Below are 17,636 nucleotides of genomic sequence, written 5' to 3' on the forward strand. Positions count from 1 at the left end.
TTAGATTACTAAACGCCACAGTATAAACATGAAGTGCTTATCACTGTCTTCCATGACTGTATTAGTGGCTTGGACCAAAAAGGTCGTCTGAACCAACTTCCTCTTGATGAATTACCTTTTGCAATTAAGTGTGTTGATTTCCTGATGTTTCCTGAGAATTTGTGAGCAATTAATATAGTGAAGAAAAATATTCAGATAATCATTAGTTGCTAGTTATTCATTCATTCTGGCTAAACTATCTCTAGTCTGTTCATGAATTCAAGATATTTAATAGGAAATTATTTGCAACAAGGTAAGTTGGCTTGCCTGCATGCTTCTAATCTCTGAAATTTCAAATTCTTTTAAGATCAGTGATTCAAAAATCTGTTCAGATTTTTTAACATTAGGTACAACATTTGATCATCAAAAAAGTGGGGACACTTTTGAATAGTGGGGCTTGTTTGCATTTCCTCTCCCTTAAGGAATATAAAGCTAGAAACAAGAGAGACAGTGTAATTCTCTGCCTTCCTGTTCCCTCTTTCTGCAAATGTAAGTATCATCAGTGGTCAAGGTGGAAAGTTAGGCATCCTAATACGGAGATACAGACAACTTACTAGAGAATGTGTTAGTATGCCAATGTGTGCCTGTATATGTTTGACATTCTGGTACCAGACTGGTATGCTATTCAATATCTACCTGCTTTGACCTCTGAATGTCTCCTAAAATCAAGGGAATGCATAATGTTGATATCAGCTTGGACAAATACTCTACAGTTTGAGAAGATAAGGTGAATTGTTATAATTCACTGCATGTGTATCTGCTTCTTCAGTAACTGCAGGTCTTCTTGACTATACTAAAACAAAAAACCCCATGAAAAATAGTATCCTAAAGTCTAATCAGCCTTGGTTCCATTGAACTAGAAAGTTGGGCTGGAATAAATACATCAATGGAGCAGAAATTATGGCCATGGGTACAATTCTGTCTTCCTGGATCTGCATGTCTTTCATTTCAGACCAGACCCTTATAAGAATGATCGTTACTTCAAATGAGCTCTTGGCAGATGTAATCCTGACTTTACTTTCGGGTACATGTGCCCAAAACACTTAACTTACCTCTTTTAATGTCCTACATCCTACATTCTCTTGTCCAATAATGTACTAGGACTGGGTAGACCAACTGAGTAAATCTCTCCAGTGGACAGCGAAATTTGCATCCAGGGAGAGTGAGGGGGTGAGGACCTCTCAAGGAATTATTCCGATAGTACATTTCTATGGTGTATTGCCTGTTTCAAAATACAGAAGGGTCAAAATGAAGTTAGGTATGCAAAACCACACAGCCTTTCCATGTGGTAGTGATTGTACTTCTGGACAAACTTTTAGCCAGCTTATTTGTCTGGCTGTTAACATCTATCATTAGTAGTCTGAAGAAATCTTTTTAAACAATAGTTCGTCAACACCAACTTGCATGTAGTTTGTCTTCTTGGTAAAGAGTCAAGGAGTTCAATAGATTAAAAGCATAGATAACAACTGTAATGAAGAAACAGACAGAGGGTTTTCTGGCTGCAGTGCTGTAATTCTGCTATTGTCAATAACTACTGAGTCCAATTATAATAATTAAAATCAATCTATAATCTTTTCCTATGTAGTGAACCTTGTGTATCCAGTTTAATTAGTCTGGGGTATCAGTACATTGCTTTTTAGAAAAAGTCTATTTTAGCAGTAAAGCTTGGAGATACTTGCCCATTTGTTTCCTGGTAAAGTTCAAAAAAATGACAAGCACTGTAAGGAGGCAATTTCCCATTGAAAACATTGAGTGCCATCTGTAAGGCAACAATGGTGGCTGCATGCTGTAAACAGAAGAAACCTTTAATCAAAAGCCTATGAAATGTACCTATTTTTTAACAATATAACCAGCACTGTATCTGTCCACTTAATGTTACTTGCATGGCCTCATTAATACTTGCCCTCTGCAACACTGAGAAAATACTGTCCTTTTAATGGCTGTACAATAAACATATGTAAATATTTAAGAAGTCTTAGTCACTTGCAGTTCTTATCAAAGTTAGTAGGAGCTGTTAAAACTTCTTTTAAAAGGGACTAGTGATTTTGCATGTTAATTAAACAGTATTTGACATCAGATCAATAAACTCTTTGGCCGATATAAAACTTATAGGTCATAATCTATCTGCAGTTTAGAAATAGGAGCTTTTAACTGACAGCAATCCAAGTATTTCCTTCTCAGTGATGGTGTTTGCACATTCTAAGCCAAAATATAAAGTCACAGTTGAGTAACTGACTTCATAAGACCTTCTAAAATAACTAACTTTAACTTAATTTTTCTTTTTTTTCTTTTTTTTTTTTTTTTTGGCATCTGAAAAAGATACAGGAAGCAGGAGGTTTGTTGCTAAATTATCTTTGTCATAAAAATTCAATAAAACATGAGGCATGGTATTTCCAGTTCTCTGCTCAATCCCAGCAATAAGACAGTGAAACAAGCCATGACATCAGGTGGAAAATGGAATTCTGCAGGTTTCAAAGTAGTATTTGTTCATCAAAGAATGAAAATAATTCAGTGATATTGAACTTTAACCAAATAAAAAATGCTTGTAGGTGCATTTCATGAAGGAAATAAAGTTTCATGGTTTTCACTGCATTTAATAACTGCAGAAAGGGAGCATAAAAGAAACAGAAAGGACTCACCGCAGAATACATAACCATCTTTTGCTGGTGTGAAGGCTTTTTTCTAGCATCTGAGATATGCTTTAGAATATTTTTTAAAAGAATACCTGAAAAAAAATGGGGAGGCAATGATAATGAAAGGGATGCTTGTGTCAACATCTGTATCACTTGTTGGTGTTTTAACACAATCTATCTTTAAATGCAATTGACTATAGGTGATTTGTGCAGAGTCCTCTGATTAATTCTGATACTATCTCTTATATGAACAGTGGGCCTATTTTACTCCTGCGTGAAATGTTTTGGGTGTCCCTAATAGCCTAAACAGCTTCAAGCAGTGCATTCACAGCTGCTTTGTGCCAGCAGAACAGTGCAAGAAGAGCAGGGTAATGAATACTACCTTATTTTATGTGTAACTCCATTGACTTCCTGATTTCCAGAGGAAAAGAGCATATCCTTTGGATTCTTGGCCTTCTTAAATCATGTGGTTGTCTGTATTTTGTTAATGTTAACTGCTGAAAAGTTGTATGACAAACTATATGAATTAAATCAATGGCCGTGCTAGCAGTATGTTAGCATAAGGTTCGAATCTTGACAAATTAAAATCCTAAAATGAGAACCATACATGCTAGCAGAATTAGACACATGTATTGTCTTCAGCTACTGGCACATGTTTTTTAATAGCAATTGTTAGTAAAGCAAGAACAGAGATGTGAACTTTGTGCTTAGTTTTGTAAGTTGGAACTCCAAAAAAGCGAACAAATTGGTCCATGCTTAATGTGACTTGTCCTTGTAGCTCACAGAGCCTGACTGTACAGTGTCCAAATAAAACAAAAAAGGCCTGAAAGGTGACAGTGGATGAATGGAGGAGAATGAATGATTGAAAAGATATAAACTATTTTGAAATTTCAGCTACTATTTGCTGAGCAGAATAAAGTTTAGAAGCAGTTTAATAATCTCGTTTTAGTACTCTTAGTAATGGCATATGAAGACTGTAAGGCAACAAAATTACCATCCTAGAGATTATTACAAATAATCTCTTCTTAAGTAAGTTAAGCATGGTGCTTTACATTAAATTCAGACTTGGTTCTGTTCAGCAAGGATCTCTATATTACTTTGGATTTCTTGTATAGTGTAACCAAAATGATACCTCCATTATAATGTTGGACTAGGATATTCATGACTCATATCCTCACCATCTCTCTTCGCATTAATCAAAATCTTTCAGTGCTGATCACCAATATCCACATCATGGAATCTTTCATAGTTCTGCTACGGAATCAGTAGCAATTTTTATGATATGCCCTCTCTTCTTTCCCATTCTACTCGTGGCTTTAAATGGGGTAAGAATTCGGCTTACCTCCCTGCAAACGTGATTTTTGTATTCGTTTGTGGAACCCAAATTCCGCCTGCAATAACAATTCTGAGAGCTTTATCAGCTTGGTCCTGACACCGTGAGTAGCCCAAACAGGTAAAGTGTAATTGTTAATATCCTACAGTGAAGAAAGAGAACATGGTGATTTTCGTACAGATTCCTACTGCTAACTGTTGGTTGTTCTGGCACAATATGCTTGTCAGAACAAATTCTGAATGTTTCACTCAAGTAATATTTTCTCTATAATAAAATAATGAGTGTATTTTGCATTTAGACAGCTGTAGTATTCTATTTATAGCATCACATAGGTCAAAACAAATTTGTATGGCAGTGTTCCACAAGAAGAAGAAATATAATACTAAAAATTATGCAAAAAGTGACTGGCATTATTTATGCGAATTACTAATGCAGTTTTCATGTGCAAAAAAATGAACTTTATGACTCTTTCTTTTCCAGCCATTTACTGGCATATATCCTGAGATCTTTACTGAAACAAACCCTAGATAGATGTCAGGATTTTAGGGGCTGGCAGCCCTGAGATATGAGTGAGATCCAGAGGTCCAGTAGGAATATATATGGCTGTAGTCAGATGTACCAGAGTATAAGCTATATGTATAAGGATTAGAAACATAGATGGAATTCATACCTACCTATACCAGGTCTATTGGATAATGACACAGTCCTCAAGCTAAAGCGGAATGGATTAGTCTTTCCCTAGGGATGCAGCCCAAGATATGTTAATGGTTACAACTATGAGAAGGGAAGATCTGCCCAACACTCCTGGTTTGCACTACCTTGAATTCCTGTTTAAACAAGGTGGGTACATTTCCTTCAGTGCAATGTAACCATTGGACTGAGCTCACCAAAGGGAGTGTTCTTGTAACAACGACTTCTGAGGAAAATGCAAACTACTTAACGCATTTGTTTAAACAAGTGAAACAATGGAACATGTTAGGTTACACCAACTCAGGTCACAATGTATCACTTTCTTTTTTAACAGATATGATTTGTATCTTGAGAGGAAAATTGGCTAGTTGAGTGCTATTTAAGACAGTACTGTAGGCAAGCAAGTACTTCAGTTTCCAGGACACTTGAAAGTCAGATGATACTTAGCCAAAAGTAACAGATACAGAATGCAAGCTACTGTAGTTTCATGAATTGTATTTTATAAAACGATGTGAGAAAGCTCTCTTTGTATGCTTGAAAGGGTGAGAGTGGCTTTTATAGTAGATTTCTTAATTGATACCCCCAGAGTCTTCACTGAGTAGTATGAAAGACCAAAGCTCATCAAATCTAACACTAGGAGGAAAAACCCAACTAATGAGCTTTTTCTTCCAACATTTTGCTAGATCCTTGATGGGAGCTGTTGATTTTGCACATTTCTCTGATGGCACAGGTTTCTCAGTATGATATAACAATTGAAATAAAAAGTTGTGGTGCTGAGCTATCCTGCATTTGGAAAATATGAAAGGGTGACCTCAATGAAATTACAGTGAGATATCCCAACATGTTAACATTTCATTTAACTTAAGGCCTGCCTAACATTCTATTCAACATTTGGTCCATTTGGACCAAAGTTGGGCCTTTGCAGAAACTGCAAGGACAGAAGGTAAACTCATTAGCATCACACCCAAATATTACATTTGCTTGTGAAATCTACATTAAAACTGCCTCAGTTTTCTAGGGAATATTCCAGTACTGATGACTGATTTATCATTATTATTTGAATTTAAAAATAATTATGCATTAAAGCATTTGTAGTGAAAGCTGCCTGCAACAATAACTTGTTAACGCAAGACTGCAGTTCTCACTTGCTTCAGCTAAGTCTAGACTTTGAAGTGACATGAAGAGGGACTTGTTGCTACATTAAGGGCACTCAGGATTTTTTCGAATTCCAATCAGAGGTACCAGACTGTGGGACCCAGATACCCATGACAGCTGGGCACCACAGTACCCCTTTTGTTATAAAATCCATGCTTCTTTCTGATGTGCCTGGTTCCTTTGCATAGAACAGGCTCCTAAACTTGCCCAAATAGCCATTGTGACATTCCAATGGCTGCTTAATTCCTGAAAATACTCTTGACTGCTACTGTCCATATGCAAATAATGACTTATGTTGCTTATACAATGTGCATAAAATCTTTGTGGAAGGATGCTTATGTTTCTTTGCCAGCAACCTATTTTATTCGTGTGCATCTCTGTGAAGGGGTTTGGAGGAGTAACATGATAATTTTATCCAAAGGTATGCTTTTACCTAACTCATATGCGGTCACTGACAGGATCTTGAATTTGGTAAGTCATTGCTTTCTGTTCCTTATAGTGGTGGACGACCCACAGCAGCCTCACACAGTCATACTGTCTTTACAGGATTTTCAGTTGCAATTTAGATGTTAGGTGAGGGTTTCTGGGGAAGAAGCTGCAAATAGTGCTTCAAAAAGGTCTGGAAGCACAGAGATACCCTCTTTTGACGTCTTACAGACAGTAGAAATAAGAGCTAAAACAATTTTGTGAAAGTGTAAGTATTTCTATTGGACCTTTGGAATTTTCTTTATATTATTACCTCATATTGTAAAGTGTCAGAGAGCTTCAGAATTCTTTCAGTGTTCAGCTTCTTCAATGGGTATCCTGTATGAGTGGCTAAAAACTTCAGAAATGGCTGGAAAACACAAAAGCAAACTTTTAGTACACAGGGCCTTTGTACATCATTTCCTCACACTGCCATACTAGAAGATAGTAATTTTTAGAACCAAGATAGTCTTTGCACTTAAGCAATGAACTGTTGCTGAGTGGTAAGAGAATCAGGCCTATTCATCTAGACAAGGTTGGTGACCTGAGTTCAGATTTGAAGTACGGTGGTGGTTTATGCTTGATGGAAATGTTCAGAAGGGGGCAGAGTAGAGGGGACACTGATATATGAGGAAGTCTGGCAGAAATTTAGAAAGTGCTTAAAGGAAGTGTGATAAACAGAATTATGTTGGTACTCAGCAGAAGGGAAGTACGATGTAAATACGATAAAACTGGGAATTATGATTCACTCATGTATAATACCCAGATGTAGAGCCACAGATAGATGGCTGAGGTCAGTGATTAAAGATTATAGAAAACCAGGTGAGTTTGATAGTGTCATTTTTAATAAACCTGAGAAGAAGACGGTTGCAGCAGAATAAACAAGTGATTACATAGCCATGGAAAGATTTTGGTGGTGGAGAAAGAAAGGAAAGGATACCTTACAGAGGCAAAAACAATGAATGAAGACTTCAGGTGTGAAACATGAACGGGTACTTGAGGAAAGCGCTGAGTCTGTTTTATAGAAAATCTGGGAAATTGAGCTGTGAGCATCTTGTGGATGAGGAAGGTGGAAGAGGAATCTGAACTAGCAGAGAGTTATATAGACAGAGACAGAGGAATTGCTTTACATGGGAGTAAACAGAGAGAGGTGTTGGAGTGATTTGAGAGGTTTTGGCACCGACTGATCTGAGTTTTTGTTTTGTCTGCTGTCCTAGAAGGTAGGTGGGCTGGGTTTTTGCAAGGTAGTCAATAATTTATCTTTTCTATGACTTCCAATTTTCAATTGATGGGAATAGCCCCCTCCAGCTGGATCTATAATGTTGTAATAATGTTTTGGGTATGTTGCCTACACCCACTGTGAAGATTAGAGATCTGGAAGGAGCATATTGACTGCCATTTTTTAAACTTACCTGTTAGATAATGTTGACAAAAGTGGTCCATTTTAACTGGATTTCCAGAACTGAAAATACTTTACCTTGTACTGCTTGAATTGCCTTTGGAAATCCCTTGTTTCAAAGGTTTCTCTCAGAAGCTCACTGTATCTTGGGCAGTGTGAAAAAGGTAAGTATAGCAACTGAAAAGAAAATTGCAAAACACTTGTTAGGCAAGGTGCTTTATGTTCTGCAATTCAATATACCCTGGCAAGATTGTTGTTCTAATTGGCTGCACTAGTTAGAACAAGCTGAAAAATAATTTGGGAATGTAGTTTTCAAGGATAATAATCTTCAGGACTGTAAGAGTCATACTGATGACTACTTACAAAATAATCTTTAAATGTTCAGAGGACTAATAGCTGCAGTAGTTCAAAGTTAAGGGATCCATTTACACAAGATGAAATTTGTCCCTCAACAGAAGACTAACACAAGCCCTCATGTACAGCTTTGTGCTTGGCTTCCCCAGGGATGATTTCATTCATTGTGTTCAGTCTTTCTTTAAACACACCGTCACCTTTTTGCAACAAATTGCCAAGCAGCAACTGGACTGCAATAGGAGTCTTTGTGCATACTCAGCTGTATTAAGTGGACTTACCACAGCTTACCTCAAAGTGCATGCACTGAGCTTCAAAGTGCATGAAAAACAATCCTGCAACTCAATTTTCACAGTAATGAAAGTCCCAGGATAATTATTTTGTCTTTTCTGTTGGCTGCAAACTAAGAAATGTTGAAGCACTAGTGAAAACAGGTATGCTTCCTCTTCTCATACAAAGCAAGCCATGTTTGTGATAAGTTTAAGATTAATCTGCTTCTATAGTGGTTAACTCACATAATAGGATAACTCTTTTTCTCTGTACCTAGGACTTCTGTTTTTCTTCCTTTTTTTGTTAGGTCCGGGTCTCTGATACATAAGTCCATTCTTGTGGAAGCTCTTGACAATATTTCTACTCAGCTTATTAGGACTTTCTGTGCAATGCTTGTTACATAATGTACTTTTTGTTGCCTTTATCATGCCCTTTATGCGGCCTCTTCATCTCATATCCTAAGCAGTTTACTAATGATTAAGGGAAAACAAATGCCTCTAGTATATACTCACATTATCATGTGACAGTGGCACTGTGTGAACTGGAATTGGCTGCCAAAGAATTCTGGGGTTCCAAATCTCACCCTGTGTTGGTGGGTACAGCCCAGCAAGACTTGCCTGAGCACTCATAAGTGTGTGATCACAGTCAGTGCTTTGAACATAAATCTGGAGCAAGAAAAAGACAAAAATTTTGAAAGGTCATTTCTCTTCTTAGGTTTTGGGTTTCTTTTTTTCTGTTGGTAGGAAAGAAGGCGACCAGTACTGTGCTGGGGAAGCTTTCATTAAAATGGAGTGGGGTGAAGAAGGGCTGTGAGAAAGAAGGAGGAGGGAGAAAGAGTGAAGCTGGAATAGGGCCTTGGAATAAAATGTTGTTGGACAAGTGAGCTGCAGCATGGTAGCATTTCACTTAGAAATCCTAGTGGAAAGCATAAGAATGACTCCATTTGACCACTAGGCTTTGGGACATTGCGTATGCACTGAACAGTTGCACTCTAAATGAAAACAACTAAGCTGTACCTGCACTCCATGTGGAAGTGTAGCACTGGAGTTATCCAACATAGATACTCTGCCATACAACAGCGAGGCATCTGAACGTGATAGCCTAAAAAGTCTTTCACATGGTTTTCAGTTAGCCATCTGCCTGAATAAAAGTTGACCCAGTTTCAGGGATACTTTGAAATTACATTGAATTCAGCGGGTATTAAATTTTCTCCAACCTCACCAGGTTTGGACTCTCATGCATTCAGGAAGTCTCATTAACATCCATGAAAAAAAATCTTCCCTCCCAGATCCAGTACTTGCCTCACACTGCTTGTATACGACACTCAGGAAATAAGAGTATCTCCTCCGCATGTACTGTCCAAGCTCATACTGTTGCTGTATGCCAAGCTGTAGAAGTAACAGAATAGTGTAAGAGGCTCAAGAAGTGTGCTATGCATCCATTTCTGCAACCAAAAAACGAGACAGTATTTCATATTATTTTGACAAATACCTTTTTCCTTTATAAAATGGAGGAAAGGAGACGGGGAAAAAAGCAGTAAAGTTGCTGCATGTACAGTAATGGATAATGTTAGAGATCTCTTCCTGACGGATGCCATTTTACATTGTGCTTTACAGAAAGCTATGTATATGTTTATCCAAGCCAGTAAGACTGGCTGAGGGGCAGGGTGACTTACAGCAGGCATAGAGATATCCTGACACCATCTGTCTAGTTTCTGCTCTTTGGATGGCTCACAGCTGATTAACTGGGAATTCAGAGTAACCACCTGTCCCTGAAGACACATCCAGGGTATGAGTCCCATAGAGTATCACCAGTGATTCTGTATGGAGGCTACAGTTTTGGCCTGAATCTTGAATCAAAGATTTCAAGTAGAAGTCCTCTAACGCTTCAGGTATTTTGCTGCAATGATTAATTATTATCAACAGTCTAAAACATTTGATTCTTGGTTCTTTTCTATGTTCCCAGTTTTCAGTCAGTGGATCTTGTTACATTTTTGAATGACACATTCTTTACCATCACAGATCTTATTCCCAGTAAGATAATAATCAGTAAGATGGAATCAAGTCACTTAATCTCTGTGCTAAACTAAGTAGATGACAATTCTCTACTCTCACAGAAAAATGTTTTCCAGCCTCAGCATTTTAGTAGCTCTAACTGAACATTTTCCAGTTTACCAACATAATTTGGTAAACACGTGACATGAGAATCACATGCAATGTCCCTGTAATGGTCTCAATACTGTTATCTTTTTACTTGTACCTGGTGTTATGTGGCATACATAGAAATATATTCAACTTTGCTCAAGTAATCACTACTCTGCACTGGAGTCACAGGTACAGTGATTACTCATTGCTTGCTAAAGTCCTTTTGTAAGTCATAGGATAATTCAGGTTGAAAGGGAGCTCAGGAAGTCTCCAGTCCAACCTCCTGTTCACAGCAGAGTCAGCTATGAGGTCAGACCAAGTTAGTCAGGGCATTATCCAGAGTGCCAGATGTGGCCCACAGTGTGTGTGTGTGATCACCTCTTTCTGTTGCTGGAATTGTGCATCCAGTTTCCTAGGGTATATTTGACTTAGGCTTCTGCCCCAACTTGCCTAACGTGTGTTGTTAAATCCTGACACCCTGGTCTTGAAGCCTTCCATGCCCTGGAACAAGCTGGCTTGTAGTGCTGAACTCACAGAGTGTCTATGTGGAATGACTGAGTCACAGCCGAGTTAAGGCATAGGAAGCTGGTCTGTTACTCCTGTTTCTTCAAGGGAGATGACGTGAGAGGAAACAGGCCTGACTTTTGCATTGGAGATCAGTTTGGCCTCCTAAGAATGTGGAGGAAGAGAAACCCCTCAGGCCGTTTGTTCTATTCTGATTTTGGTGAAGACCTGGCAAGTGGCTACTTCCTCTAGGAGAGAAAAACATGTGCATTGTGCTGGACCCACTGGACATAAGGTGTGTAAGTGAACTCACTTCAGCAGCCTAACAGAGACACACACCTCACAGTCTGCCTACATATGCACAATAGCCATTCATCTGGAACATCAGATTTCTGGCACATCTAAACTACTTCAGTGAGGCTGCCTGGTTCCCAGGATCCTGGGCAAATAACCAGTGGATTTTTCTATCCAAAAAACGTATCTTGGGGAAAAAGGAATGAAGCACAGACACAGTGGGTACTGCTGGTGGGAGTGCAGCAGAAGAAGGGTTAAAGCCACTAGTGTCCACATACTCCATTACAGTCTGATGATACAAGAGTTCACCCTTTGCTCCATTCACAAGAGGTGGCAGCTAATAAAATTACAGTTAATGCAGAGGCACAGTTTCTGCAGTTGGACTCTGCAGTTGCCTTAGCTGCTACTAGTTACTGCCATCAGCTGATACGTGTGTGCAAGCTCAGCTCTGCTGTATTCCACCAATACCTGCACTAAAATAGCTGAGCTTTAAATCAACTTTCCCTGGTACAGCTTGAGAGAAATTTCTGCTAGTACTGATTTTAGTAGTTCATGAGCTAGGAGGCACTCCTACTCAGCAGAGATTGAGGCTGGTCTGTGAACACTTCCACCGCCTTATGCCACTGATGATTAAAGCATCATGTTTGGTCTCAGGTGGACTGTGATGGTCACTAGTGCTTGGCTCCTCCCAAAACACCCACATCTGCAAACAACTCAACATATGCTGCTACTGGACCAGAACAGGCTGACTCTGTCGTTTAAAATCGGTGACTGCTCGTAGCTGTAGCTTCCTAGTAAGTTCTTTGGCTGTCCTTTTGGAGAGCTATATATAGCACCTTAATATGGGCTTCCCCCAAGTGAGAACAAAGTTCCAAACCCCAAATATCAACACGCTACATTTCAATATTTCAGTATATTGGGCCAGGTAAGAAAACAGACCTTGGTAAGCTGTCCGTATCCCTGCTGCCTTGCAACTTCTCTGTGGTTGTCAGTTGGAAAAAACTCTTGTGGAGTGTGGTCACCATGACGAAATACCTGATAAAACAGATGGAATTCCCTTTGCATTACTGGGATTTTTGTGATAGATGTAATTAGTGCAGTCACAAGGAATATGCAAAGACAGTGAGTACTGTATCTGACAGATGCTGAATATACTCATGCTGCTTTTCTTGGGTCTAGAGAGCTACACCACCTGTTTGATTTATTTAGACAAGTGTAACTTGTCTTTTTTTCCTGGCATTTGAAAAGTAATGAGCTTAAATAAATTTTGGTAAGTCATAAGAACTATAAAATATCTTAATATAATTTAAAGAGGGTTTATATATTTCAGGAGCTATAGATCACAACATTAAATAAACAGAAAACAAACAGAAGCATGTAAGTAATTTTCCAGAAATATTATAATGTTAATATTTTGGTAGGACTGAGGGGGAATTCAGAAGGAAAAAACCCCAAACTACTGCTCTAAGATACTGTTTCTGTGGCTGACTGCTTTGAAGCCTTCTTTCTTGGAAGAAATTGGCCTTAAAAAGCCACCTGTTGACAGTTTCATCACACAAGATGATAGAAGTGTCATCCAATATCTAAATACAGACTAAACTGTTAGTTTGAAAACATTGAACCTGTTCTGCAATTTCAGTTCACATAGAAGGTATATCTATAAAGATGCATCTAGATTTTTTATTTCTATAATGAATTATTTCCTTGTCCAGCATAATTCCTGTATATATATATTAATCTATGTGTCACATAATTTTAAAAATTAACCACCAGATTTTTTTTTATTTTTTAATCCAAGTAGAGAGAAATAAAATTGAAAACTGCAGCAAAAATAGTATATAAGTGATTTACAAGCACATACAGTGTTCAGAACAAGATTCAGGCTTCCTGCAAACAAACAGTACATCATAATCATTGCAAGTACCTATAGTTTCACAACACTGGTTCAGTGTTGCTTATTCAGTGCCATAGTACACTAGTTTGGATTTCACATAGTGAAATTTGTTTTGCATGTTAATCCATTGCAACCACTGGAAAAGTGGGAACTCTTCCATGGTAAAGAGGGTTTTTGCACTAGTTGTGAAATCCTCTTCTACAATTTAAAGAAGAATTCTACATGATTCCTCTCTTAGTGCTATAAAAAAGGCATTCTTTGTCAATCCAGAAAGTTAAGTTCATCTAGGACTGCACAAAGGAGACAAATTATACAATCTTATTTAAAATTGAGGATTTTGTTGTACAATGCAACAGTGAACTTTGAATATGCAGGAAACAAATATTCAAAAAGTGCCCCCTGCCCCCCTATCCTAGAGTACAAGAGCCGTAAGTGACAAGTTTTAAAGAAATTCCATTTGCCCATGAACTATCTACTTACTATGGACACAAACTTCAGTTTTCTTTTAGCTGTCGTTTGGTGAAGAAAGATGCAGAAAAGGCAGAACATGAAACACAGACTCCAGATTCCACACACCAGCTGCCTTGCTCTCATCCTGAGGGTAGCTTTCAGCTATTTTGCACACCAAGGTCCCTGGCAGATGTGGTGGTACAGTAGATATGTGGTTCAGAGGGGAGGAGTCAGTTGTGCTCAGTGAAGTCCAAAAGCGGGCTGTGAGCTTGCATCCTCCTCCCTTTTTTCCCTTCTAAGGTTAGTGCTTTTCAGGAGATTTGTGAAATGAAAAGTGTATTTTGCATTTGCACTCCATTTCTGTGTCCCATGTATAACATGAAGTGGCATCTCTGAGCACTCTAATTCCTGTCCTGGCACTTGCAAGGCAGGTGAACATAAAGAACTAGAAGATGCCTTCTGTTATTTAAGCTAGGATATAGTATGGTCAATCAGCCTTCTCAAAAGTGAAAATGCTGCAGATATGCTGTCTCTTGCTGTATGCAGAAGAGCTAGTAAACCATCCTCATACCTACTGCTCACACAGGCTTCTCTGAACACTTTGTACTAGAAAGCTAGAAGGACCAGTGCTAACATTTGTTCTTTTATAAAGGATCTATGGATTTTCCCCTGGATTTGGCAGTGGTCTGTAGAAGGAATAGACAGCAGAAGGTTTTGTTGCACACGAGCAGGGATAAGACCAAATTCATTGAAAACAAAAAAAAAAGTTACATGGATGAACTTTTAATCTCTACAGTAGTTTGACTGTGTCTCTAGTGGCAAAATGTGTGCCACTGTTTCCTAGAACTATTCCACAGAATTTAATACAGTTAGGTAAATTCATTATTTTCAAATCTTTCTTGCTGCAAACACTCACATTGTTACAGCATGCATAATTCAAACATTGTTTCTGTCATTTCCCCAGTATATTTTAAATAAAGAAAAAATGTAGTTTGGATACAGTGTTGCAAAAGACAGGATTGATCTTACAAGCTTATTGGTCTATGTTCAGTCACATTCATGTGTTAATGGAAGCCCTGATAATATGTAAAAAATTGAGGATGATTTCTGAATGATCAAAAGCTCTCTGTATGTAAGAATGTAAAAGAAATTAGTGGAAACAAAAGTATTGCTACCTAAAAAGGTTATATACTCTCAGCCCAGTTTAAGGCACAAAAAGCAAAACTTTCCTTCATAATTATTAGGTACAGCCTTGTCTAAAGGCATCAGTTCTCTTTCCTAAAGTAACAATGCTGTACCTTTCACGTCTGTCAAAGCTGAAGAGATTCCTCTGTGGAACTTCCAGAGGTCAGACTTTCTTGGTGCAAGATGGCTCATCTGTTGTTTCTGCTTTTGTGCCTGACAAGTCTAACACACTCATGCAGAAATAGAAAAATACGGGGAACCGTCCGCATTTATTGAGAAAGATTTATTTATTTTTTTTTAGATAAGGAACCGAGGGGAGATGTGGTCAACTAATTAAAGCTGCTCACACCCTGTACATTTTCTTGCCTCCACTGGCTGTCATACTTCAAAAAGCTCTTTGAAGAGACTATGTATTTTGCTGTTTCTAGAGGACATGACATCAGATGCCACTCCTAAAATACACTGCTCTGCAAGGCAAGGTTTTCAATTAGACCAATTGGTATCACTAAGGAAAAGCAGGCAAGTTCTCAGGATGGCAAGGCTCCATTCAGGTTCTTCAGATACTGTAGATACATCTAGCAGGGACAGCAGATATACAACAGGAGCAGAAAGGTTTAACTTTATTCTTTTCAAGCACCCATTGTGTCATACTTTATGTGAGATTTCTTTGACAAGCAAGGTGAAATTACTCTTTCTTTGGAGATGGCAAAATATTAGTGTAACAACTGATACTTGCTTCCTTCAATCTAGGCTTGGCGTTGCTAATTCTGTGGGTAGACACATAAAGGGCTGGAGTTATTTTAAAGTACACTGTGTTGGTTAACTCTGTTCCTGCTGAAGGTCATAGAGGGAGAATGAAACAGTGTGCTGTGCAGTGTACCAGCGTTCCTGAGTGAAACTCTAGGGAGTGGGAAATGGAGCATTCTTGGCAGCTAACTCTAACCTGCAGAAATCCCTTGTTGCAGGTGGTGAAAGGTGTGAAAACTGTAGCTGCTTTCAAAGTCAAGGTAACTGATACTTTAATATGCCTGCAGCCGGCGTTAAAACAACAGCTGAAGGTAGAAGAGGAGGAGATAATGATAAAGACAGTAAGTGAACCTCCCTCACTGCCTTGGAAGTACAAATGAAAATATCTGAGGTGTAGATTGTATGCCTTTATTTTACCAATAAACTTGATGAAATATTTGAGGCATCGTGATGAACATAACATTATATAAGCAAGTAAAAGTACAGCTTTGTGTTGTGTCCTGTATTGCGGTGTCTGAAGAGTCAGTGTGTTAAGAAATGCTGCTGGATCTCTGACATTGTTTAGGGAATTTAAGTTTTCATTAACAGTCCTTCAGAGCTTTAAAGTAGGTTCACAGTTTAAGTGCTGTTGTTGTATTTAAAAGCTCAGTAATCCAAAGGACAAAATTTGGCCCTCTCTCCCCAAACTGCAATGTGAAGAATCTTCTCCAAGCTGTGATGCTTACCCTCTCCTCCAGTTTTTAAGTGTAGGGTAAAATCTGCTTGGTTTTTAAACACAGTGTAGGATTGGACTTAAATTTCAGATGCTACGTCTTCATCTGAAGTGGAGGAGGATCAGAATCAGTTGAAGATACACTGATAAGCATATTAGGAGAAGACTTCAGTGTAGAATTAGTGGGGAGAGAAGGCAGGTGTAGGAGGATTTCAACCTTCCCACCCTGCCTCCCCTCATTCCCCCTTTCCTGAAATGCCCCCTAGTGGGGCATAGTGAGGATATAATTCATTCAGCTGCGATAAACTGACAGCCAGAACAAAAAAATTCCAACTCCATGCCACTTGCTTAGTATCTAAATAGATAGGTATCAGCTGCTCTATTTAGCTAATGCTTAACAGACTTCTTTGGTCCTTAACGTTAGGAAAAAAAACAAAGGCATGTCATGTCACCATGCCTGTGTCCAAGGGACACGTTACCCCCACCACAAAAAGAATTCTCCCCCAATTAGATACACACTTTCTCTTAATGATTTCAGTGGCTGGCATGCAATGTTCTTTCAGCCCATTTTAAGATTTAGAGGCATGTTCAGCTGTTCTGAGGAGCTGGGTCAAGGCTTGTCAGGAGTATGAGCAAAATGGAGCATTTGCACTCTGCAAATAAGAGTAATCTGCAATGGTAACAGGCACCCTAAAAAGCAGTGTGTGATGTTCTTGCTGCTGCTGGCAGGAGGCAGAGCTCCATATTCTCCAAACCTTCCTTAAATGGCAGCAGAAAACAGAGACAGCAGTTGGTCTTGGGACTTGTAAGGTGTGGGGCTTTGGCTGGTCTTAGGCCATTCAGCATTATAAGCAATTGCCTTCTCTTTGGGTTCAAAGCTGCGCTCTTGATGTCAATCTGAGATAAAATACTTGTAGCCAGGTTCTTCTCCGTTACACTGATGCAAATATAGAGTAACTGCGCAGAAGTTGATGAACTTACTCCAGATATATTTCCCTTGGGGTTTACACAGCTGTTCTTCTAGTGATGCTCTTCTCAGCACATTCTGATCTTCTGCATTTTGTGGCTGTGTTTGGGACATACACATCTGCTGCTCCAGATCCTAATTTGGTGTGAGTTAGATTAGCTCTTTGTCTTTCATGGAGTTGCACTGGCTAACAGGTACTTCAAAATACAGGAAGAGGAGGATGTTAAAATCAATTTATTCCACCTGTTCTGATAAAAAAAGCATTATTAAAAACCTGGGTCCCAGTGTTGGTGCAAAAATAGATCAAATTCCAGATCCAACCTTTGTCTGGAGTTTTGTGTGACTGTAAAGCTTCCTCCTCTCAAATGTTTTTTCTCTCCATGTGATTGACCTTTGCTGTCATA

The 17,636-nt window shown here is 38.7% G+C and overlaps 1 protein-coding gene across 1 annotated transcript; it reads right to left on the reverse strand.

Annotated features, from left to right (window-relative positions):
* Positions 1-1,104: 1,104 nt before the first annotated feature.
* LOC119146346 (prostatic acid phosphatase-like) lies at positions 1,105-13,765 on the reverse strand. The gene is made up of 10 exons (XM_037383848.1): positions 13,652-13,765; positions 12,217-12,312; positions 9,637-9,723; positions 8,848-9,000; positions 7,793-7,891; positions 6,590-6,685; positions 4,015-4,147; positions 2,679-2,764; positions 1,719-1,825; positions 1,105-1,261 (listed from the first exon to the last, which is right to left on the reverse strand). The coding sequence occupies exons 1-10, from the start codon at positions 13,763-13,765 to the stop codon at positions 1,105-1,107; spliced, it is 1,128 nt and encodes a 375-aa protein (XP_037239745.1).
* Positions 13,766-17,636: the final 3,871 nt, after the last annotated feature.

This window comes from Falco rusticolus, chromosome 4 (genome assembly GCF_015220075.1).
Source record: "Falco rusticolus isolate bFalRus1 chromosome 4, bFalRus1.pri, whole genome shotgun sequence".
In the NCBI taxonomy this organism is placed as follows: Eukaryota; Metazoa; Chordata; class Aves; order Falconiformes; family Falconidae; genus Falco; species Falco rusticolus.

Excerpts from the sequence above, each read along its gene's own strand:
- LOC119146346 (XM_037383848.1), bottom strand. The coding sequence starts at position 13,765 with ATGAGAGCAAGGCAGCTGGTGTGTGGAATCTGGAGTCTGTGTTTCATG. Across the intron at positions 6,686-7,792 it reads GGCAATTCAAGCAGTACAAG|CCATTTCTGAAGTTTTTAGC; the intron begins GTAAAGTATTTT and ends TGTGTTTTCCAG. Across the intron at positions 1,262-1,718 it reads CTTTACCAGGAAACAAATGG|GCAATACACCATAGAAATGT; the intron begins GCAAGTATCTCC and ends ATTTTGAAACAG.